At 48.3% G+C, this 25236-nt stretch overlaps 1 protein-coding gene across 2 annotated transcripts in view; it reads right to left on the minus strand.

The window, feature by feature from the left end:
* Positions 1-13125, minus strand: part of LOC144603208 (H-2 class II histocompatibility antigen, A-U alpha chain-like) — a 52277-nt gene extending 39152 nt beyond the window's left edge. Inside the window, exon 1 of one of the 2 annotated variants that reach the window (XM_078416398.1) lies at positions 12917-13122. In XM_078416398.1, coding sequence (XP_078272524.1) covers positions 12917-12980 — 64 coding nt within the window. In that variant the 5' untranslated portion in view covers positions 12981-13122. Of the gene's footprint in view, positions 1-12916 lie in introns of both variants that reach the window. The other variant, XM_078416399.1, reaches the window with a different exon arrangement.
* Between the last annotated feature and the right edge of the window lie 12111 nt (positions 13126-25236).

Below are 25236 nucleotides of genomic sequence, written 5' to 3' on the forward strand. Positions count from 1 at the left end.
GGGAGGGGAACAGGGAGGGGGGGAGAGAGAAGGCGAGAGGTATGGAGGGAGGCGGGCATGTGGGAGGGTGGGGAATAGGAGGGTGGGAGGGATGGGGGAAGGGTGGAAGGGAGGTGAAAGAGGCAGGGAGGTGAAGAGGGAGGGGGAGAGGGAGGGGGAGAGAGGGAGGGGGGAGAGAGGGAGGGGGGAGAGAGGATTAGGAGACCAAAACTGCACACAATACTCCAGATGTGGTCTCACCAGGGCCCTATACAACTACAGAAGGACTTCTTTGCTCCTGTACTCAAATTCTCTCGTTATGAAGGTCAATGTGCCATTAGCTTTCTTCACTGCCTGCTGTACCTGCACGCTTACTTTCAGTGACTGGTGTACAAGGACACCCAGGTCTTGTTGCACTTCCCCTTTACCTTATCTGACACCATTGAGATAATAATCTGCCTCCTTGTTTTTGCTGCCAGAGTGGATAACCTCACATTTATCTACATTATACTGCATCTGCCATGCATCTGCCCACTCACTCAACCTGTCCAGGTCACCCTGCAACCTCCCAACATACTCTTCACAGTTTACACTGCCACCCAGCTTTGTGTCACCTGCAAACTTGCTAGTGTTACTCCCCTTCCTTCATCCAAATCATTAATATATACGGTAAACAGTTGCGGCCCCAACACCAAGCCTTGCGGCACTCCACTCACCACTGCCTGCCATTCTGAAAAGGACCCGTTTACTCCTACTCTTTGCTTCTCTATCCATGTCAACACCCTACCCCCAATACCATGTGCTTTAATTTTGCTCACCAATCTCCCGTGCGGGACCTTATCAAAGGCTTTCTGAAAGTCTAGATACATTACATCCACTGGCTCCCCTTCGTCCATTTTACTTGTCACATCCTCAAAGAATTCCAGAAGATTAGTCAAGCAGGATTTCCCTTTCATAAATCCATGCTGACTTCATAAATCAATGCTGACTTGTACCAATCAGTGTTATACTTGTCTGGAGCACAGAGAAGTAGGCAGTTGAAAAACGGCGTAAGGAGTGAATTGGCTGTAAAGTTCTGACAAAAGAAGGTGACTCACAGGTAGAGGCAGTTTAAAAAGAGCACCAAGACCCAGGTTCAGGTAATTTACTAATCAATTTACTGATCAGCCCGAAAGTAGTTGATTAGGTATCAGATAAAGGTCAGTGCAGCGGCTTTGTTGGTGAAGTGCCTTGGGAAGTAAAGTGTGAGTCTTTGGCTGGAGAGTCTTCAGCGAGGAGGCTACGCTTGTTTGAACTCTGACTTGGGATTTTTGTCACCAATGGCAGGCATGTTGGAGCAGTGTGTTTCCTGCAGGATGTGGGAAGGCAGGATGTGGAGCATTTGGGAACTACACCTGCAGGAATTGTGTCCTGGTGCAGCTCCTGAGTGAATGTGTTGGGCAACTGGAGAAGCCATTGTTTGGTCTCAGAGCCATCCGGGAAGATGAGAGTTTCCTGGACAGGACCTACAGTGAGGTTGTCACGCCATGGATACGGGAGGAACAAAGGTGGCCGCCTGTGAGAAAGGGCAGTACCAAAGTTAAAGTGTTGTATTTAAATGCACAAAGTATAAAATATAAAGTGGATGAGCTTGAGGCTCAGTTAGAGATTGGCAAGTATGATGTTGTGGGAATTACAGAGACATGGCTACAAGAGGACCAGGGATGGGAACTGAATATTCAGCGATATACGTCCTATCGAGAAGACAGACAGGTGGGGAGAGGGGGTGGGGTTGCTCTGTTGGTATGGAATGATACTCAGTCCCTTGCAAGGGGTGACATAGAATCAGGAGATGTAGAATCAGTATGGACAGAACTGAGGAATTGTAAGGGTAAAATAACCCTAATGGGAGTTATCTACAGGCCTCCAAACAGTGCAAGTTGATTCAGGAGCTAAAATTGGCATGTCGCAAATGTAATGCTACGGTGGTTATGGGAGATTTCAATATGCAGGTAGACTGGGAAAATCAGGTTGATAATGGACCCCAGGAAAGGGAGTTTGTGGAGTGCCTCCGAGATGGATTCTTAGAACAGCTTGTACTGGAGCCTACCAGGGAGAAGGCAATTCTGGATTTAATGTTGTGTAATGAACCTGATCTGATAAGGGAACTCAAGGTAAAAGAGCCATTAGGAGGTATTGATAATAATATGATAAGTTTTCATCTACATTTTGAGAGGAGAAGGGAAAATCGGAAGTGTCAGTGTTGCAGTTGAGCAAGGGGGACTATGGCGGCATGAGGGAGGAGCTGGCCAGAGTTGACTGGAAGGAGGCCCTAGCAGGGAAGACGGTGGAACAGCAATGGCAGGTATTCCTGGGAATAATACAGAAGATGCAGGATCAGTTCATCCCAAAGAGGAAGAAAGATTCTAAGGGGAGTAAGAGGCAACCGTGGCTGACAAGGGCAGTCAAGGACAGTATATAATTAAAAGAAACAAAGTATAACATAGCAAAGCAGAGTGGGAAGCCAGAGGATTGGGAATCTTTTAAAGAGCAACAGAAGATAACTAAAAAGGCAATACGGGGAGAAAAGATGAGGATAGTAAAGGAGGAGAGTAAAAGCTTCTTTAGGTACGTGAAGAGGAAAAAAATAGTTAAGATGTGGGTCCCTATAAAAACTGTTTGTTCATCAGTGACTGATGAACTAAATGTGAGATTATCCACTTTGGTGGTAAGAACAGGAAGACAAGTTATTATCTGAATGGTGTCAAGTTAGGAAATGGGGAAGTACAAAGAGATCTGGGTGTCCTTGTTCATCAGTCACTTGAAGTTAGCGTGCAGATACAGCAGGCAGTGAAGAAAGCTAATGCCATGTTGGCCTTTATAGACAATAGGTGCAGGAGTAGGCCATTCAACCCTTCGAGCCAGCACCGCCATTCACCGTGATCATTGCTGATCATCCACAATCAGTACCCCATTCCTGCCTTCTCCCCATACCCCCTGACTCTGCTATCTTTAAGAGCTCCATCTAGCTCTCTCTTGAAAACGTCCAGGGAATTGGCCTCCACTGCTTTCTGATTTACAACTCTCTGACTGAAAAAGATTTTCCTCATCTCATTTCTAAATGGCCTACCCCTTATTCTTAAACTGTGGCCCCTGGTTCTGGACTGCCCCGACATTGGGAACATGTTTCCTGCCTCTCGCGTATTCAATCCCTTAATCATTTTATGTTTCAATTAGATCCCCTCTCATCCTTCTAAATTCCAGTGTATGCAAGCCGAGTCGCTCCAGTCTTTCAACATATGACAGTCCCGCCATTCCGGGAATTAACTTCGTGAACTTACGCTGCACGCCCTCAATAGTAAAAATGTCCTTCCTCAAACTTGGAGACCAAAACTGCACACAGTACTCCAGGTGCGGTCTCACTAGGGCCCTGTACAACTGCAGAAGGACCTCTTTGCTCCTATACTCAACTCCTCTTGTTATGAAGGCCAACATTCCAGTGGCTTGCTTCACTGCCTGCTGTACCTGCATGCTTACTTTCAGTGACTGATGAACTAGGACACCCAGATCTCTTTGTACTTCCCCTTTTCCTAACTTGACACCATTCAGATAATAATCTGCAATCCTATTCTTACCACCAAAGTGGATAACCTCACACTTATCCATATTAAACTGCATCTGCCATGCATCCGCCCACTCATACAACCTGTCCAAGTCACCCTGCAACCTCATAGCATCTTCCTCACAGTTCACACTGCCACCTAGCTTTGTATCATCTGCAAATTTGCTAATGGCACTTTTAATCCCTTCATCCAAGTCATTAATGTACATTGTAAATAGCTGCGGTCCCAACACCGAGCCTTGCGGTACCCCACTAGTCACTGCCTGCCGTTCTGAAAGGGACCCGTTAATCCCTACTCTTTATTTCCTGTCTGCCAACCAATTTTCTATCCATGTCAGTACCCTACCCCCAATACCATGTGCTCTAATCTTGCCCACTAATCTCCTATGTGGGACCTTATCAAAGGCTTTCTGAAAGTCAAGGTACACTACATCCGCAGGCTCTCTCTTGTCCATTTTCCTAGTTATATCCTCAAAAAATTACAGAAGATTAGTCAAGCATGATTTCCCATTTGTAAATCCATGTTGACTCGGAACGATCCTGTTACTGCAATGCAAATGTTCCACAATTTCGTCTTTTATAATTGACTCCAGCATCTTCCACACCACTAATGTCAAGCTAACCAGTCTATAATTTCCCGTTTTCTCTCTCCCTCCTTTCTTTAAAAAGTGGGATAACATTAGCTACCCTCCAATCCACAGGAACTGATCCTGAATTTATAGAATATTGGAAAATGAACACCAATGCGTCCACGATTTCTAGAGCTACCTCCTTAAGTACCCTGGGATACAGACCATCAGGCCCTGGGGATTTATCAGCCTTCAGTCCCATCAGTCTACCCAACACCTGGCTTAGTGACAGAAGGCAGAGGGTGATGGTAGAAGGGTGCTTCTGTGACTGGAGGCCGGTGTCCAGTGGGGTGCCGCAGGGATCGGTGTTGGGTCCCTTACTGTTTGTAATCTACATAAATGATCTGGATGTCAACGTACAGGGCATGATCAGCAAGTTTGCAGATGACACAAAGGTAGGGGGGCTGGTGAATAGCGAGGAAGGGATCTGCAAGCTGCAGGAAGATATAGATGAGATGGTCAGATGGGCGGAGCAGTGGCAGATGGAATTTAATCCTGAAAAGTGCGAGGTGATGCACTTTGGCAGGAATAACTTGGAGAGGGAGTACACCATGAATGGAAGGACCCTAGGGAAGACGGGTACAGAGGGACCTTGGAGTACAGGCACACAAGTCCTTGAAGGCAGCAGGACAAGTGGACAGGGTGGTCAAAAAGGCATATGGGTTACTGGCCTTCATTAGCCGGGGCATCGAATATAAAAGTAGGGGGGTAATGATGGAACTGTACAGAACACTGGTGAGGCCACAGCTGGAGTATTGTGTACAGTTCTGGTCACCGCATTATAGAAAGGATGTGATAGCTTTGGAGAGGGTGCAGAGGAGATTCACCAGGATGCTGCCAGTGATGAAGGGCCTCGGCTATGAGGAGAGACTGAGCAGACTGGGGTTGTTTTCCCTGGAGCAGAGAAGGCTGAGAGGGGACATGATCGAGGAGTACAAGATCATGAGGGGCATAGATAAGGTAGATGGCGGGGAACTTCTTCCACTGGTGGAAGGTTCAACAACGAGGGGACATAGATACAGGGTAAGGGGAGGGAGGTTTCGAGGGGATGTGAGAAGGAACTTTTTCACCCAGAGGGTGGTTGGAGTCTGGAACTCACTGCCTGGGGTGGTGGTGGAGGCGGGAACACTCACAACGTTTAAGAGGCATTTGGATGGGCACTTGAAATGCTACAACATTCAGAGCTACGATCCAAATGCGGGAAAATGGGATTAAAATTAGACTGTGTTGGTAACGGGCGGCGCGGACACGATGGGCCGAAGGGCCTCTTTCTGTGCTGTAGGACTCTATGACTCTATGACCATTTCCTGCCTTATTTACAAGAGGAGTTGAATCTCGGAGCAAAGAGGTCCTTCTGCAGTTGTACAGGGCCCTAATGAGACCGCACCTGGAGTACTATGTGCAGTTTGGTCTCCAAATTTGAGGAAGGACATTCTTGCTATTGAGGGGGTGCAGCGTGGGTTCACGTGGAATGGCGGGACTGTCGTATGTTGAAATACTGAAGTGACTAGGCTTGTATACATTGGAATTTAGAAGGATGAGAGAAGATCTTATTGAAACATATAAGATTATGAAGGGATTGGACACGTTAGAGGCAGGAAACATGTTCCCAATGTTGGGGGAGTCCAGAGCCAGGGGCCACAGTTTAAGAATAAGGGGTAGGCCATTTAGAATGGAGATGAGGAAAAACTTTTTCAGTCAGAGAGTTGTAAATCTGTGGAATTCTCTGCCTCAGAAGGCAGTGGAGGCCAATTCTCTGGATGCTTTCAAGAGAGAGCTAAATAGAGCTCTTAAAGGTAGCGGAGTCAGGGGGTATGGGGAGAAGGCAGGAACGGGGTACTGATTGTGAATGATCAGCCATGATCACATTGAATGGCAGTGCTGGATCGAAGGGCCGAATGGCCTCCTCCTGCACGTATTGTCTATTGTTATATCCTCAAAAAATTTGATTTCCCCTTCATAAATCCATGCTGACTTTGACCGATCCTGTCACTGCTTTCCAAATGCGCTGCTATAACATCTTGAATAATCGACTCCAGCACCTTCCCCAGTACCGATGTAAGGCAAACTGGTCTATTATTCCCTATTTTATCTCTCCATCCTTTCTTTATTACTTTGGGTTACATTGGCTACCCTCCAGTCCACAGGATTTGATCCAGAGTCCATCGACCATTGGAAAATGATCACCAATGCATCCACATTTTCTAGGGGCACCTTCTTGAGTAATGTGGTATGCAGACCGACAGGCCCTGGGGATATATCTGGTTTAGTTTAGTTTAGAGATACAGCGTGGAAGCAGGCCCTTCGGCCCATCGGGTCCGCACCGACCAGCGATCCCCACTATTGTGGATCAACACTATTCTACACCCACTAGGGACAATATACATTTATACCAAGTCAATTAACCTGCAAACCTGAGGTATTTATTCACAAAATGCTGGAGTAACTCAGCAGGTCAGGCAGCATCTCAGGAGAGAAGGAATGGGTGATGTTTCGGGTCGAGACCCTTCTTCAGACTCTAGAGTCTGAAGAAGGTTCTCGACCCGAAACGTCACCCATTCCTTCTCTCCTGAGATGCTGCCTGACCTGCTGAGTTACTCCAGCATTTTGTGAATAAATACCTTCGATTTGTACCAGCATCTGCAGTTATTTTCTTACACAACCTGCAAACCTGTACGTCTTTGGAGGTGTGGGAGGAAACCGAAGATCGTGGAGAAAACCCACGCAAGTCACAGGGAAAACATACAAACTACGTAGAGACAGCACCCGTAGCTGGGATGGAACCCGGGTCTCCGGCGCTGCATTCGCTGTAAGGCAGCAACTCTACCGCTGCCTAGTCCATGCCTTCAATCCCAACAGTTTACCGAACACCATTTCCTGACTAATGTGGATTTCCTTCAGTTCCTCCCTCCCACTAGATTCTCGGTCCCCTAGTATTTCTGGGAGATTGTTTGTGTCTTTCTTCTTGAAGACTAAATCAAAGTACTTGTTGAACTGGTCTGCCATTTCCTAGTTTCCCATTATAAATTCACCTGTTTCTGACTGTAAGAGACCTAACTTTGTCTTCACTAATCTTTTCCTCTTCACATATTAAAATAAGCTTTTACAGTCAGTTTTTATATTCTCCGCAAGCTTTCTTTCATGTTCTATTTTCCACCTATTAATTAACCCCTTTGTCCTCTTCTGTTGAATTCTAAATTTATCCCAATCCTCCGGTTTGCTGATTCCTCTGGCCAATTTTCCTGCCTCTCCCTTGGATTTAACACCACCCCTAATTTCACACGTTAGCCACGGTTGACCCACCTTCCCTGCTTTATTTTTACGACAGACACGGATGAACAATTGTTGTAATTCATCCAGATGATCTTTAAATCTTAGCCATTGCATCTCCACCGTCAGCCCTTTAAGTATCATTTGCCAGTCAATCCTAGCCAATTAGTCATAGTCATAGAGTGATACAGTTTGGAAACAACTTTGGCTCAACTCGCCCATACCGGCCAACAATGTCCCAGCAACCCTAGTCCCACCTGCCTGCGCTTGGTCCACATCCCTCCAAACCTGGCCTATCCATGTACCTGTCCAACTGTTTCTTAAACGATGGGATAGTCCCAGCCTCAACTACCTCCTCTGGCAGCTTGTTCCATACACCCACCGCCCTTTGTGTGAAAAAGCTACCCCTCAGTTTCCTATTAAATCTTTTCCCCTTCACCTTGAACCTATGTCCTCTGGTCCTCGATTTCCCTACTCTGGGTAAAAGACTCTCTGCATCTACCCGATCTATTCCTCTCATGATTCTGTATACCTCTGTTAGATCCCCCCTCATTCTCCTGCGCTCTATGGAATAGAGACCCAGCCTACTCAACCTCTCCCTATAGCTCACACCCTCTTGTCCTGCAACATCCTCGTAAATCTTTTCTGAACCCTTTCAAGCTTGACAATATCTTTCCTATAACATGGTGCCCAGAACTAAACACAATATTCCAAATGCAGTTTCACCAACGTCTTATACAACTGCAACATGATCTCCCAACTTCTATACTCAATACCCTGACTGATGAAGGCCAAAGTGCCAAAAACCTTTTTGACCACCTTATCTACCTGTGACTCGACCTTCAAGGAACCATGCACCTGTACTCCTAGATCCCTCTGCTCTACAACACTACCCAGAGGCCTACCATTCACTGTGTAGGTTCTGCTCTTGTTCGACATCCCAAAATGCAACACCTCACACATTTCTGTATTAAATTCCGTCAACCATTCCTCCGCCCACCTGGCCAATCGATCCAGATCCTGCTGCAGGATCTTGTCTCATACTTTCAAAGTCTCCTTTCTTTAAGTTCAGGACACTAGTCTCTGAATTAATCGTCACTCTCCATCCTAATGCAGAATTCCACCATATTATGGGCACTATTGCCCCAAGGCCCTTACACAACAAGATTGCTGACTAATACTTCCTCATTTCACAATACCCAGTCTAGGATCGCCTATCCTCTATTGGTTCATAGAGTCATAGAGTCATATCATATCATATCATATATATACAGCCGGAAACAGGCCTTTTCGGCCCTCCAAGTCCGTGCCGCCCAGTGATCCCCGCACATTAACACTATCCTACACCCACTAGGGACAATTTTTACATTTACCCAGCCAATTAACCTATATACCTGTACGTCTTTGGAGTGTGGGAGGAAACCGAAGATCTCGGAGAAAACCCGCGCAGGTCACGGGGAGAACGTACAAACTCCTTACAGTGCAGCACCCGTAGTCAGGATCGAACCTGAGTCTCCAGCGCTGTATTCGCTGTAAAGCAGCAACTCTACCGCTGCGCTACCGTGCCGCCCTACCATAGAGTCCTACAGCACAGAAAGAGGCCCTTCGGCCCATCGTGTCCGCGCCGCCCGTTACCAAACACAGTCTAATTTTAATCCCATTTTCCTCTATGTATTGCTTTAGAAAACCATCCCGTATACAATCCAGGAAATCCTCCTCCTCAGTGTTGTTACCAATTTGGTTGGCCCAATCCCTATGTAGATTAAAGACACCTATGATACCTTTGCTACATGCATCCCTAATTTCTGCTTGATGCTCTCCCCAACCTCCCTACTGCTGTTTGGTGGTCTGTATACAACTCCAAGCGTTTTCTGCCCTTGGCTATTTCGCAGTTCTACCCATACCGATTCTACATCATCCAAGCTAATGTCTCTCCTTGCTATTGGATTAATCTCCTCTTTAACCAGCAATGCCACCCCACCTCCTCTTCCTTTCTGTCTATCCTTCCTGAAGCTGGAGCCATGGAGCCATGTCTCCATATTCCCAACTATATATCCGTTAGCTATTAACTGCGCATTCAATTCATCCATCTTATTTCAAATGCTCCTCGCATTAAAGCACAAAGCTTTCGGGTTTGTTTTAACATTCTTAGCCCTTTTAGAATTATGCTGTAATGTGGGCCTTTTTGATTGTCGCCATTGATCTCTCTGCTTCCACTTTTACTTTTCTACCTTGTACCTTTTGCTTCTGCCCTCATTTTATGGCCCTCCGTCTCCCGGCATTACTTCCCATCCCCTTGCCATGTTAGTTTAAACTCTTCCCAACAGCACGAGCAAGCACTCCCCTGAGGACACGGGTTGCAGTCCAGCCCAGATGCACACCGTCTGGTTACACTGGTCCCACCTCTCCCAGAACCCGTTCCAATGACCCAGAAATATCAATCCCTCCCCCTTGCACCATCTCTCAGGCCACGTATTCGTCCAAAATATCCTGTCATTTCTACTCTTACCAGCACGTGGCTCTGGTGGTAATCCAGAGATTATTACCTTTGAGGTCCTACTTTTTAATTTATCTCCGAACTCCCTAATTTGCTTTGTACGACCTCATCCCGTTTTTTACCAATGTCGTTGGTACCTACATGCACCACAACAACTGGCTGTCCGCCCACCCCCTGCAGCATGGCCTGCAGCCGCTCAGAGACATCCTTCACCCTTGCACCAGGGAGGCAACAAATCCCGTGACAGCATCTCAATCTCCACCTTAAAAGTATCAATTGACAGCCTCCACAGCTTCTGTGGCAATGAATTCCACAGATTCACCAAAGACTAAAGAGGATATATTCTATCTGATGGGAGAGGGGAGAAGAGGGAACAACTGGGAGTGAGTGTTTCTTGATTCTGTTGGCTGCTTTCCCGTGACAGCATGAATTGTAAACGGTGTTGATTGGGGGTGGAGGTGGGTTTTGGAAGGGTGGGCTGTGTTCACAATTGTCTGCAATCTTGTGCCAACATTGCCATACCAAGCTGTGATGAATCCCAACACTGCATCTGTAGAGTCAGTGAGTCATTGTGGACATGCCAAAAGTCCCTGCTTTTCTGAGCAAGTATGTCGTGTGAGGCAGGGTTTAGAGATACAGCGGAAACAGGCCCTTCGCACATTAACACTACCCTTCACACTAGGGACAATTTACAATTATACCGACAATTTACAATTATACAAACACAATCCAATTAACCTGTACGTCTTTGGGGTGTGGGAGGAAACCGGAGATCTCGGAGAAAACCCACGCAGGTCACGGGGAGAACGGACAAACTCCGTACAGACAGCACCCGGAGTCGGGATCGAACCCGGGCAGCAACTCTCCTCCTGCGCCACCGTGACTGGGGTGGTGTGAGGGTGTAGGGGGGTCAGGCAAAATGGTGGGGTTAGATTGCAAGATTTAGAGGGATATGAAAATGGAGAATTCAATGTTCATACCGTTGAGTTGTAAACTACCCAAGCAGAATATTAGGTACTGTTCTAATGTGTATGTGACTTCACCCGGCCACGGAGGAGGCCCAGGACAGAAAGGTCAGTGTGGAAATGGGAAGTGGAGTCAAAATGGTTAGCAACCGGGAGATCCAGCAGGCCTTGGCAGACTGAGTGCAAGTGTTCAGCAAAATGGTTGCCTGGTCTATGCTGCACATAGCGGATTGTAATAGCACTGATCAATTAGCACTGATTGTAATAGACGCGGTTTGAAGAGGTGTCACAAAATGCTGGAGTAACTCAGCGGGTCAGGCAGCATCTCTGGAGAGAAAGAATGGGTGACGTTTCGGGTCGAGACCCTTCTTCAGACTGATGTGACACAAAAGGACATCATTCGTTCTTTCCAGAGATGCTGCCTGACCTGCTCAGTTACTCCAGCATTTCATGATACCTTCATTTGTACCAGCATCTGCAGTTATTTTCCTACACGGTTTGAAGAGGTGCATGTCAGCCTCTGTCTCAACTAGAAGGGCTGCTGGGGTCCCTGGATGTAGTCGGGAGTGGAGGTCTGGGCCAAGTGATACTTATCCTGCAGATAATGGGGATAATTACTTATCCTGGGGACTGTGTGGGAAGGGATGAGTGAACCAAGGAGTTGCCGAGGGAGCGGTCTCGGCAGAAAGCGGAAATGGGTGGCGATAGGAATAAGTGGCTGGCCATTGGATCATGTTGAAGGCAGTGGAATTGGTGGAGAATGATTTGTTGGGTGGTTTCAGGCCAGTGGCATGAAAGGTGTGGACCAGGGGAACTCTGTATTTGTATATGTGGGGGGAGAGGGGGAGCAAGAGCACAACATAGGAATCTGTGAGGCAGGATTTCCCATGAACAAACCTATGATGACTATTCCCATTCAACCCTGCCTTTCCACATGAAGGTAAAGCCCGGGATTCCCCCCAATAACTTGCAGATGTAAGAGCGGGACGGGGGGAGATGCCAACGACTCTCCGGCTCCAAAAACATCCTCCTCGCATCCATTAAACTCCGGTCAGACAGTTTCTGGCAGCCGATGTAATGCCCCACCCCGACATCGCCCCAACAAACATACACACTCACTCACTCACATACACACACACACTCAAACACACGCGTCCGAGACCAGTCTCCTCTTCACCCCCCCCCCCCCCCCCCCCCCCCCCAGGGCGGAACAGCTCTTCACCGACACTCGCTGCCTCCCCGTCACCTCCCGTCTTTCTCCCCGCTCCCACTCCCATCAGACTGGGTTCTTTCACTCGGAACAGGTAACGTCTCAGATGCCCTGGATCAATCAAGTACTGTGCAAACTCAGACCAGCAACTCTTCCATATAAAGGTGGCGAGTTCGGGATTCCAGAGACACCGGGGGGGTTGAGTGAGCCGGACTGTCACCGGGTGGAGAGGGTTGAGTGAGCCGGACTGTCACCGGGAGGGTTGAGTGAGCCGGATTGTCACCGGGAGGGTTGTGTCTCCGGGAGGGGAGGGTGAGTGAGCCGGACTGTCTCCGGGAGGGTTGAGTGAGCCGGACTGTCACCGGGAGGGGAGGGGAGGGGGGGTTGAGTGAGCCGGACTGTCTCCGCGAGGGGATCAGCGAGGTGAGGATGACTTTAGCATTGTACAAATAAAGTTCCTGAGTCCAAGACAGACCCCAGTTATAACAGAGAATGAAGGAACTGCAGAAGCTGGTTCACCAAAGAAACACACAAAATGATGGAATAGTGGAGCGAATCAGACAGGATCACTGGAGAAGATCAATAGGTGACATTTCGGGCCGGGACTTCTGCAGACTGAGTTTGTCCAATATTTTGTATCTTTGTCCAGTCACGATAGACCCAAGTGAGACCAGAATTATTCGTGTGCACTTCTAATAATAACCTCAACTAATCCCGAGAGATCCGACGTCAATTTCTGTTAAATGTTACAATTTAATTACTTACATTTTCCAGCCCGGGCTCCGCAGATTACAGCCATCGCTAACACAGACAAGTAAACAACTCCCATGTTCGATCTCCCGTGTCCTCGCCAGCACCAGCTCCTCCGCTGAGTGTGTATGTGTTCGGCTCTCTCTCTGGGGCCAAGTTTCTATCTCACTCACTTTCTGATGGATCTGTCCATAAGTGACATGCGACTGAGGGCCAGTGGGCCAATCACCAACTGGCATTGGTCCGCGGCAGCAGTTTCCAGGTGAACTACACACAGACTTGTCTGAATTTCACCGCCTTGAAGTCGCCGCATTGAGGCAGGATTGTGGCGAGAGGGGGCGCCTCTGTCAGTCGAGATGAAGATATTTGTTGACTGAATAGTTGAACTGAATAGTTTACGCGTTTAGATTCACTTCCCCCTCCCGCCGCTGGGTTGAAAGGCGAGAACCAGTCCCATTGTGATTGTTCAACAGGTCAGGCAGCGTCTGTGGAGAAAGAAACAGTTTGAGGAGAGTTAGGAATGGTTAATCAGTCTGAAGAAGGGTCTCGACACGTAACGTCACCCATTCCTTCTCTCCTGAGATGCTGCCTGACCCGCTGAGACTCCAGCTTTTTGTGATACCTAGGAATGGTTAATTGTCAAATGAACCGGGATCAAAACAACGACATTCTTTACAGCTTTACAGGCACAACACACAACAAATAAATATACAATCAATTACCAGTTATACCAGGTAAACCAGACTACCAGAGTGTAAACTAGAGTGTGCAGAACAACCTCCGGAGTGCAAGATCAATACTATCACTGCAGATTGTGGTCAGTGTTGTGCAGTGTCGTCTGATTATTGAACCTGGAGGTCGCGGTTCTCAGCCTCATGTATCCTTTTCTTACCTGATGTCAGGCAGTATTAACGGAGAGAGAAACACGGAGCCAATCACAGTTATGAAGCAGACAGAAATAAAGAAAGGGGTATCTAAAGTGGGAGAATTCAATATTGAGTCTAGAAGACTCATTGCCCAGACAGAAGACGAGGAACTGATGCGTGTGTTGGGCCTCGTTACAACAGTATAGGCAGACACAGACCGAAAGGTCAGGGTACAGTGGGGAAGCAACAGGCAACAGGCAACACGGAGATCAAAATCACTCCTACGAACTAAACACAAGTTCTCTGCCAAGCCATTTACCAATCTGTTTGGCTTGTCCACTGCAGTATAGACCACATTGAATGTAGTTGACTACATTGGAAGAATGAGGTAACTGTCAATGAGATCAGGGATGTGCAGCCCAGTAGAGATGCTGCCCAGAGCAGGCCACCTCGGTTCTATCCCCACCACAAATGTGTGTGGAGAGTTTACACGTTCTCCCTGGGACTGCATGGGTTCCTCTGGTTGCTCTTCTTTCCTCCCACATCCTAAATACATGTGGGTTAACTAGCCACTACGAGTTGCTCCTAGTCTATAGTTGAATGGTTGAATCTGAGGAAAGTTGATGAGAATATGGCGAAAATACAAATGGGATTATTGCAGGATCAGGGAGAACAGGTCGCTGTGGGCTGAAGGGCCTGTTTCTGTGCTACAACTCTCTCTGGTCAATCGCTGCTGGTATCTGAGTGGTGGGAAGGGAGGAGGTGAAAGGGTAAGCTTAGGATCCCTGCATCTGTCTGGGAACTGCTATAAAAGAGGGAGTGATTGGTGGATGGAAGGGTGGAGCAGGGAGTGATGGTGAATGGTCCCAGGCAGTGGGAATGGGAAGTTGTGGTGGAATCTTGCTGGAGCTGGTGGAAATTGTGAAGGATGAAGTGTGTAGGTGGAGACTGGCGGAATGGAAGGTATGGGCGAGGAGAACTATCCTCAACCATCCAAAGACGTACAGGTATGTAGGTTAATTGGCTGGGTAAATGTAAAAATTGTCCCTAGTGGGTGTAGGATAGTGTTAATGTACGGGGATCGCTGGGCGGCACGGACTTGGAGGGCCGAAAAGGCCTGTTTCCGGCTGTATATATATGATATGATATGATAAGGCGGGAGGTTGTCTGCCTGTGCGTGTGGGAGGGGGGGGGGCGTGTGAGTGTGTGTGTGGAGGGGGGTGAGTGTGAGTGTTTGTGTGTGAGAGAGAGCGTGAGGCTGGAGGGGTTGGTGTTGGGATGAGAACAGAGGTGTGGGAAATAGCTGACATGTTTTTGGCCACTCCCAGTCTACTGGTTAAAGGTTAAGATCCCTGCACAAAGCAAGCGCACTATTGGCCACTCAGCAACATACATTGTGTTGGTGGGAGAACCTTTAAATGGAACCAAGGAAGTGAAAACGGGAAAGTCCCAGGATGAGGTTCAACCCTGTTAGAGAATGGTTTAACAAAATAATTATCCCCTCATCCCCCCCGCAATCAGTCTGGAGAAGGATCCCGACCCGAAACATCACATGTCCACGTTCTGCAGGATGCAGCCTGACCCGCTGCGTTGATCCAGCCCTATGTCTCTTTCTTTGGTAAACAGGCATCTGCAGTTCCTTATTTCTTCGAACAAAATAATCTGATTTGCGCAACAATGACTCCGCCCTATTCCCACCATCACCCAGTGAGACGGGGGAGCAAAGGGCCGTCACTAGTTGCCGGCTAAAGTGGGTCAATGTGAGTGTAATATTGTAATGTTGAGGTTGGACCACTTGTTTTCTTTCCTCTGGCTTCACATTTCATGCCTCTTCTACCCTTATATTCTTCTCACACTTTTTGTCTTCTTGTCTCTTGCCTTTGTCCAACCATCTGACAATAAAAAATAACCTTCACGTGTATTCACCTACCAATCAGACAGACACAAAATGCTGGAGTAACTCAGTGGGTCAGGCAGCATCTCTGGAGAAAAGTAATTCATCAGACTTCATCAGACAAACGAGTCTGATGAAGGGTCTCGACCCTAGAGTCACCTATTCCTTTCCTCCAGAGATGCAGCCAGACCCACTGAGTTACTCCAGCATTTTGTGTCTATCTTCAGTGTAAACCAGCATGACTTTCCTTCGTATATATTTTATCAATTGCCAAGCTTTGTCCTGCCCCAACCTCTCGTCCAGTTGTCTTCACCCTCCTACTATCAGCCTGAAGAATTGTCCAGTCCCAAAAAACATCTCCTATCCATGTTCTCCAGAAATGCTGCCTGACCCACTGAGTTACTCCAGCACATTGTGTCTCTTTTGGAAATCAGCATCTGCAGCCCCTTGTAACTAAATTGTTGTTTGGCCTGCCTTCACACACATTTCTTTTATTTCAAATCTAATTAATAAACATGTAAACAGGAAATACAATACAAAACATTTACAGTCCTATCAAGTCAATACATTCTACATACGCCTGCTATCTGCTGCTGTCTACCTCATCGGAGACCTTCAAACCATCTTCATGTGGACTTTACTAGACTTTATCTTGCACTAAACGTTATTTCCTTTATCATGTATTTGTCGATTATAATCATGTATAGTCTTCCCTTTGATTAGTTAGCACGCAATAAAAAGCTTTTCACTGTACCTCAGTGACAGCAAACTAATAAACAATAAACAAATGTGTAGGAAGGAACCGTAGATGCTGGTTAAAACCAAAGATAGACACAAAATGCTGGTGAAACACAGTGGGACAGGCAGCATCTCTGAATGGGTGATGTTTCGGGTCGAGACCCTACTTCAGACTGATGTCAGGGGAGTGGGGATACATAGGTATAAGTGTAAGGTGCGAACATAGGACAAAGGGAATGGAGATCAAGGAAAATGAAGAACAGATCATTGTTCAATATAATCATGGCTGATCATCCACAACTGGTACCCATTTCCTACTTTTTTCCCCATATCCCTTGATTCCATTAGCCCTAAGAGCTATATCTAACTCTCTCTTGAATACATCAAATAAATTTGACTTGACTTGTTATTTGATGTATTCAAGAGAGAGTTAGATATAGCTCTTAGGGCTAATGGAATCAAGGGATATGGGGAAAAAAGTAGGAAATGGGTACCAGTTGTGGATGATCAGCCATGATTATATTGAATGGCGGTGCTGGCTCAAAGGGCCAAATGGCCAACACCTGCATCTATTTTTGATGTTTCTATGTTAGCTGGGAGAAGGTGACAACAAAGCAAACAGAGATAAAATGTAGGTGGAGACAGTAAGACTGTTTGGAGAACTGGGATGGGGAAGGGATGAAGAGAGAGGGAAAGGAAGGGTTGTTTGAAGTTAGAGATGTCAATCTTCATACCACTGGGGTGTAAGCTTCCCAAGCAAAATATGAGGTACTGTTCCTCCAATTTGCACTGGGCCTAATCCTGACAATGGAGGAGGCCCAGGACAGAAAGATCAGTGTGGGAATGGGAGAGGGAAGTTAAAGTATTTAGCAACCGGGAGATCAGGTAGGTTTAGGCGGACTGATCAGAGGTGCCAGCAAAACGATCGCCGAGCCTGCGCTTGGTCTCATCAATATATAGGAGTCCACACCTGGAACAGCGGGTACAGTAGATGAGGTTGGAGGAGGTGCAAGTGAACCTCTGCCTCACCTGAAAAGACTGTCGGGGTCCTTGGATGGAGGTGAGGGGGAAGTAAAGGTGCATCTCCTGCGGTTGCAGAGGAAAGTACCTGGGGAGGGGGTGGTTTGGGTGAGAAAGGATGAGTTGACCAGGGAGTTGCGGTGGAAACGGTCTCTGCAGAAAGCGGTGATGGGAAGATGCAGCTAGTGGTGGGATCCCATTGGAGGTGGTGAAAATGTTGGAGGATTATGTGCTGATGGGGTGGAAGGTGAGGACTAGGGAAACTCTGTCCCTGTGATGAGCGGTGGGGAGGGGGAGCAAGGACGGAGCTGTGGGATACCGTGAAGACCCCAGTGAGGCCTCATCTATGATGGAAGAGGGGAACCCCCGTTCCCTAAAGAATGAGGACATCTCCAATGTCCTGGTATGGAACACCTCATCTTGGGCGCAGATGCGATGTAGACAGAGGAATTGGGAGTAGGGGTAGAGTCTTTACAGGAAGGAGGGTGGGCAGACGTGTCATCTAGATAGCTGTGGGAGTCAGTGGGTGCATACAATAAACAAAGCTCTGGACAGTGATCCTCCCCAAGAGCCTTGCTGTTGGCTGCACCAAGCTTCAGTGCATCCCTCAGCATATAGTCCTGCAGTCTGGAATGGGCAAATTGGCAACATTCCCTGATGGACCACTTGCTGTGCTGGGAAACCAAGTAAGGCAGGCCAAAGAGAGTCTTCCAACGTCAGATGGTCTTTCAGCACCATTTGACGCCTGTCTCCAATAACATCAGGAGTTACTCTCTGTCAAGTAGAATGCTGCCTGGAGTGCAGGGTTATTAGCAACAAGCAGAGGTTGGAAAAACCTGGATGGCTTTCTCCAGAGTGCTGATGAGAGGCCTGATAAATGTACATAAATTTATGAGAGGTATGCATAAAACAAACAGTCAGAATCTTTCTCCCAGGGTGGACATCAAACACTAAGGGGGAAATTTACAGGAATGCGGGGAGAGTAAAGTGGATTAACATAAAACTTTTGTAAATGGGTGTTTGATGATGATCAATGGGACTGCTGTGTGACTCGTTGAAATGTATAAACGTGTGCTTCAATCATCACCACTGATGTCAACCAGAGCATGGGCCCACTTCGTCAGAGGGTCTGACATGTTGCCTAGTTGAAAGTTGCTAAATGTTGCGCCATTTCCAAAGTCCGGTCCGTACACTGTCTTTTGGAGTGACGCCCGAACTAAGCGAGCCCCAGGCTGCTGCAGGGCCTCCAGCCCTCACCGAGTTGCATTAGGGAGGGGAAGCTTGAGGTTATACTTTCAAGGCAAGTGTACAATGTCCTAACTCAAATATCATGCTTAAAATGGTTGCTTTGTTGAACTCCATATATGCAACATCTACAGCTCTGCCCTCATCAACCTTTTTGGTTACGTCTTCAAAAAACTCAATCAGACTTGTGAGACACAACCTTCCACATGCAAAACCATGCTATCCCTAAAGAGTCCTTGTCCAACTAAATGACTATATATCCTATCCCTCAGAATATTCTCTAATAACTTTCCAACTACAGATGTTAAGCTCACTGGCCTATTGTTCACAGCCTCTTCCCTTCAGCCCTTCTTGAATAGAGGCACATTTGCCATCCTTCAGTATTCCAGCACCTCTCCTGTATTTAAAGACGCCTTGTGAATTTCAACCAGGGCTCCTGCAATTTCCTCTCTAGTTTCCCACAATGTCCTCGGATATATCTGATCAGGCCCTGGAGATTTATCTACCTTCATACACGATAGTACTTTCAGGACCTCCTCGCCCATAATACGTCTTCTAGGGATGTAATGCTGAGGCTCTATAAGGTGCAGGTCAGGCCACATTTGGAATATTATGAGCAATTTTGGGCACCATATCTGAGGCAGGATGTGCTGGCTCTGGAGGGGATCCAGAGGAGGCTTACGATTCCAGGAATGAGTGGGTTAATCTATGATGAGTGTTTGTTGGCACTGGGCCTGTACTCGCTGGAGTTTAGAAGAATGACGGGGGACCTCATTGAAACATACAGAATAGTGAAAGGCTTGGGCAGAGTGGATGTGGAGGATGTTTCCACTAATGGGAGAGTCTAGGACTAGAGGTCATAACCTCAAAATTAAAGGACATTCCTTTAGGAAGGAGATGAGGAGAAATTTCTTTAGTCAGAGGGTGGTGAATCTGTGGAATTCTTTGCCACAGACGGCTGTGGAGGCTGTCAGTGGATATTTTTAAGGGAGAGAGAGATAGAGTCTTGATTAGTAGAGGTGTCAGAGGTTATGGGGAGAAGGCAGGAGAATGGGGTTAGGAGGGAGATAGATCTGCCATGATTGAATGGGCCAAATGGCCTAATTCTACTCTTATCACTTATGACCTTATGACTTAGAGCTTTCAAGACACTCCCATTGACAGCCCCAAGTTCCTCCGTCCTCCTGTCTTTCTCTACGGTAAATACCGAGAAGAAATACTGATCGAAGACATCGCCCATCTCCTGTGGCTCCACACAGAGCTGTCTGCTTTGATTCCTTAAGGGTCCCACTGTCTCTCTAGTTACCCTTTTCCACCTCATGTATTAATTTATTTAAGTTTTTTGTTTATTTATTATGTTATCTACTGAGTACTGTGTTTACAAATCTGTTGTGCTGCTGCAGGTAAAAATGTCATTGTTCTGTTTTGGGACATATGACAATAAAGCACTCTTAACTGTTCATGGAAATTCGTACCGAGCAATGGAAGGGTGAAACTTTCTTGAACAAAAACAATGACACATGGTAAGCATAATCAATAGCCAAGGGCATTGAGAGTCATAAAGCCAAGATGAGATGCTGTTCTGCCGTTAGTTACCTCTGTCTATGATGGATCAGGAGAGGATGAATGTGCTCCTACTCCTGCTGTGTTTGTGGACACTCGCTGTAGATGATGGAGTTTGGGGGCTCTCTGGGACTCTCGGATGTTGGGGTCCTACCTTGAACAGAGAGCAGGATCGGGTAGGCAAGGTCAGGCAGGAGGCAGCCATGCTCTGCAAGGCAGGTGAGGTGAGCGTGTGAGGGCTGAGATGGGAGAGTAAGGGCTTTATGCTCCAGGAATGATCGGACCTGACCTGGAATACTTTGTACAGTTCTGGTCACCCCATCCAAGGGGGGATGTGATTACAGTGGAGAGGGTACAGAGGAGATTCCCCACGATGGAGCAGTTTAGTGATCAGGAGAGGCTGTGTCTGTTCCCTCTGCACAGGAGGAGGTTGAGAGGGGACGTGATGGAGGTATAAACAATGATGAGTATCGGGGAGACTGCAGGACACTGTTCTCATATCAGAGTTGAATAATACTGAAGTACTGTAATGGATTTTGGATACAGAGGAGGAGATTTAGAAGGGATGTAAGAGGCCTGGCGAACACCTAGAACACACTGCCAGAGAGAGTGTTGGAAACAGAGTCACTGACAGCATCTAACAAGTCTCGTCGCCAGGGCGTCGCAGGTGGTAAGTACAGGAAGATGGGATTCATATGTAAGGTAGACACAACATTTTGGAGTAAATCAGCGGGACAGGCAGCATCTCTGGAGAGAAGGAATCGGTGACGTTTCAGGTCAAGAGCCTTCTTCAGTAAGTGTCACCACTGGTCAGTGTGGACGTGATGGGCCGAATGGCCCCTGGCTCCCTGCAGTCGGAATCTCTGCCTGGATTCAGAGGGACGTAAAGGGTTAACTGGGCTGCACACCTTGTGGAACGGAATCGGAGCTGACCGACAGCGACGTGCGTTGTACTGGGAGGTGCTAACTGGAAAGTCCCTGGACCTGAGTCAAACCAACCCACGGCCTGGTGACCCGCTCGGCTCGGCTCGGCTCGGCTGCATCTCCGCCCCGCAGCCCAGCAGCAGCCTGTCAAAGGGGGAAGCGCACAGCCGTCACCTGTTGCTGGCTGACATGGATCCGTGAGAGTGTGAAACGGCAGCGGGTTGTCTGCAGGGTTAGGCTTTCCCCCACCAGCAGTGACCTCCACCGGACCACCCGACCGATCACAGCCTTGCCACAGGATGGCAGGAGAAATCCCCTGTGTTGTGATCCTCCACCCCCCCCCCCCCCACCCTGCCCTCACTCAAGCCAGTGCACCCACTCCCCACTGTGGATTGGGAACCACTGCAGACACTGGAAGTCCAAGACAGGGAATGTTGGGAACACACGGCAGGTCAAGCAGCGTGTGTGGGGATGAGGGCTAACCCACAGCACAGTAACAGGCCGTTCAGGCCAACAAGTCGACCAACATGCCCCTACTATTAGCTCCATCTGCCTGTGTTTGGCACATATCCCTCTAAATCTTGCAATCTAACCTCACACTACAGGTGTCAGAGGTTATGGGGAGAAGGCAGGAGAATGGGGTTAGGAGGGAGAGATAGATCAGCCATGATTGAATGGTGAAGGAGAAGATGGGCCGAATGGCCTAATTCTGCTCCTATCACATGATCTTATGATCTTTCCTCATCATGTATTCCTGTTGGGTTCCTTATGTCAGATTGGAAGCAGGTGAGAATATGGAACAAGCTGCCAGAGGAAGTGTTGTACCTCAGCTACTTCTAGCAGCTCATTCAACACACACACACCAGGTTCCTATTAAATCTGTCCCCTCTCACTTTAAAGTTATGTCCTCTAATTCTTGATTCCTCAAACTGGAGGAAATAAAACTATGTGCATTTACCCTATATCCATGCCTGTGATGTTATACATCTGTGTAAGATCACCACTCAGCCTCATGCGCTCAAAGGAAAAAGTCCTAGCCTGCTCAACCTCTCTCTGTAGTTCAAGCGGCACAGTGGCACAGTGGCATAGCTAGTAGAGCCGCTGCCTCAGTGCCAGAGGCACGTGTCCTGACTCTGTCTGTATGGAGTTTGCACGTTCTGCCTGTGACTGCATGGTTTCTTTCGGGTTCCGGTTTCCGTTCACATCCCAAAGACTTCCTGGTTTGTAGATTAATTAATTGTAAATTGCCTGGAATGTGTAGGGAGTGAAGTTATTGGGTAACATAGAACTAGCATGAATAGTGAATGGAAGGGCCTGTTTCAGTGCTGTATTTCTAAACTAAACTAAATAATCTCAGGCCCTGAGTCAACATTCAGGAGCTCCAGGTACAGGGCCAATAGCTCCGTCACCAGGACACTCACTGTCAGGTCTCGGCCAGGCCCCTCCAGTCCGTGCACGGCCTCTGATGACCCCTCACCTGGGGTTCATTGCTGGCAGTCAGGAAGTAAAATTATGTTGATGCCCCAGAGTTTGTCTCTTCTCACCACCTACTGAGTGCTCGCTGTCGGACCAGCACATAGTGAGACTTCTGGCGTACAAAATGATGAGGGGAATAGATCGGCTAAATGCACAGAGTCTCTTGCCCAGAGTAGGGGAATCGAGGACCAGAGGACATAGGTTTAAGGTGAAGGGGAAAAGATTGAATAGGAATCTGAGGGGTAACTTCTTCACACAAAGGGTGGTGGGTGTATGGAACGAGCTGCCAGAGGAGGTAGTTGACGCAGGGATTATCCCATCGTTTAAGAAACAGTTAGACAGGTACGTAGATAAGACAGGTTTGGAGGGATATGGACCAAGCGTAGCCAGGTGGGACTAGTGTAGCTGGGACATGTTGGCCAGTGTGTGCAAGTTGGGCCAAAGGGCCTGTTTCCACACTGTATCACTCTATGACCTCCTCGTCTTCTCGCTTCACCCTGTGTCTGCTGTACCCACTGCTTGCCACACCTGGTGCCCCCTCACAGAACAGAAGCAGGCCCTTTAAATCTCTGCCAATCACTCGCAGCAACCCAGTCAATTAGTCAAGTAGCCCCTCAACCTGCATGTCCCTTGGGATGTGGAGAAAGCTGGATGGGATGGGGGGGGGGGGGACTAAAGCAGTGGCAGGGAGAATATGCAAACTCCACACAAACAGCACCCGAGGTCAGGGTGGAACCCACATCTACGGCGCTGTGAGAGCGTGGTTCTACCTCTGTGTCACTGTGCCACCCACTCTAGTACAAGCCACACTCACTCCCGACATCACTCTCCCCACAGAGGCAACTGCAGACCCTCAAGGCTAGAAGGTTGCTCCTAGTCACCCAGCCCCAAACACCACTCCCAATCCCACATCCACCCTCACACATGCCTGTGAGTGAACCCCCGTCATGCAGGCTGTGACCAGGGACGTTAGACTGTAACTTGGGGGGCTCTCCCCACAGAGGAGGCAAGTGCAGACCCTCAGGGCAGGAGGTTGCCCTTGGTGACGAGAGGATCAGGGATGTTAGCTGCACGGCCAGTTTGGAGGGTCCAGTGTGAGAGGAGTGGGGGTCGTGGTTGATGCTACTCTGGTCTCCAGTTTCACACCAGCATGTTACCGGGTTCACCAGCGACTCAGGTACCAGACGTGACCAGTAGGACGTATGCAGTGTGACGTGGGCGGTCCCAGAGAGAAGCGTGTGTAGCTCTGTCACAGTCACTGAATGTCAGGTATCGGCTGGGCGCTCCTGTCCGAGGGTCCATGCAGGACCCTCCATGTCCCCCCACCCAGGAGTTTCACTGCTGGCACACAGGAGCAGGGTGCACAGTGCACCAGACTCATTCTCTGACAACCCGCTCCATCAGCGGTGCCAACATGCCCGGGTTAGGTGGGCACATGACCAGCCATGATCACATTGAATGGCAGTGCTGGCTCGAAGGGCCGAATGGCCTCCTCCTGCAACTGCTGTCTATTGTCTATTGTCACAGCAGAGCCCCAGCCGGCCGAGCAGGAGCTCCCCGGAACAGGTGATCATCCCTGGGGTTATCAATACATGGATAGAAAACATGGAAAAATAGGTGCAGGAGCAGGCCATTCAGCCCCTCGAGCCAGCACTGCCATTCAATATGATCATGGCTGATCATCTAAAATCAGTGCCCCGTTCCTGCTTTCCCCCCCCATATCCCTTGATTCCTTTAGCCCTAAGAGTTAAATCTAACTCTCTCTTGAAAACATCCAGTGAATCAGCCTCCACTGCCTTCCGTGGCAGAGAATTCCACACATTCACAACTCTCTGGGTGTAAAGGTTTTTCCTCATCTCAGCCCTAAATCTTCCGAGTCCACTGATGTTGGGCAGGAGCAGAGAGCAATCTCCCACATCATCACTTCCTGGTTTCCCTGGAAGTGAAAGCAGACAGCTCAGCTCAGAGCTGGGGCTAGGGGCGGAGGGGGGAGTCGGGGGGAAGTGAAAGCTTCCTCGTGCTTTCAAAGGGAAGAAAGAACACGTCTAAAGCACCAAGCTGAATGATGGCAAAATGTCGACACCAGACTGGCAAACGCAGAACTTTCACTGTACCCATGCCTGTAACTGGCAATCCTGCCCCTGTGCAAAACTGACGCCTGGTTCCTGCATCACACAATGGACTTGCTAGGAAAGGCCACAAGGCCAGCCGGGTTGCCTCTCAGACTTGCCCCAGGGGGGGGGTCTTACTGGTGAAACTCACTGATTCAAGGCTTGCTCCTGAACATTCATTTCATAAGGAGGCTGGCTTCAGTGCCAGGGCCAGAGAGCTTCACCCTGGTAGCCAACACCAGAGGCCACAGCATTTGGGTAAAGGGGGAAGAGGTTTAAAGAGGATCTGAGGAGCAACCCCCACCCCCCCTTCAAGGTTATTTGGAATCTGGAAAGCACTGCCTGAGGGGGTGGTGGAGGCCAAGACTCTCACTCTATTTGAGAAATACTTGGGCAGGCACTTGAATCAGTAAGGCAGAGAAGGTGATGGACCGAGTGCTGGTAAACAGGAGTGGTACAGTGGGGCAGTTGCTGCCTTACAGCGCCAGAGACCTGGGT

The sequence above is a fragment of the Rhinoraja longicauda genome, chromosome 19 (assembly GCF_053455715.1).
Source record: "Rhinoraja longicauda isolate Sanriku21f chromosome 19, sRhiLon1.1, whole genome shotgun sequence".
Taxonomy (NCBI): domain Eukaryota; kingdom Metazoa; phylum Chordata; class Chondrichthyes; order Rajiformes; family Arhynchobatidae; genus Rhinoraja; species Rhinoraja longicauda.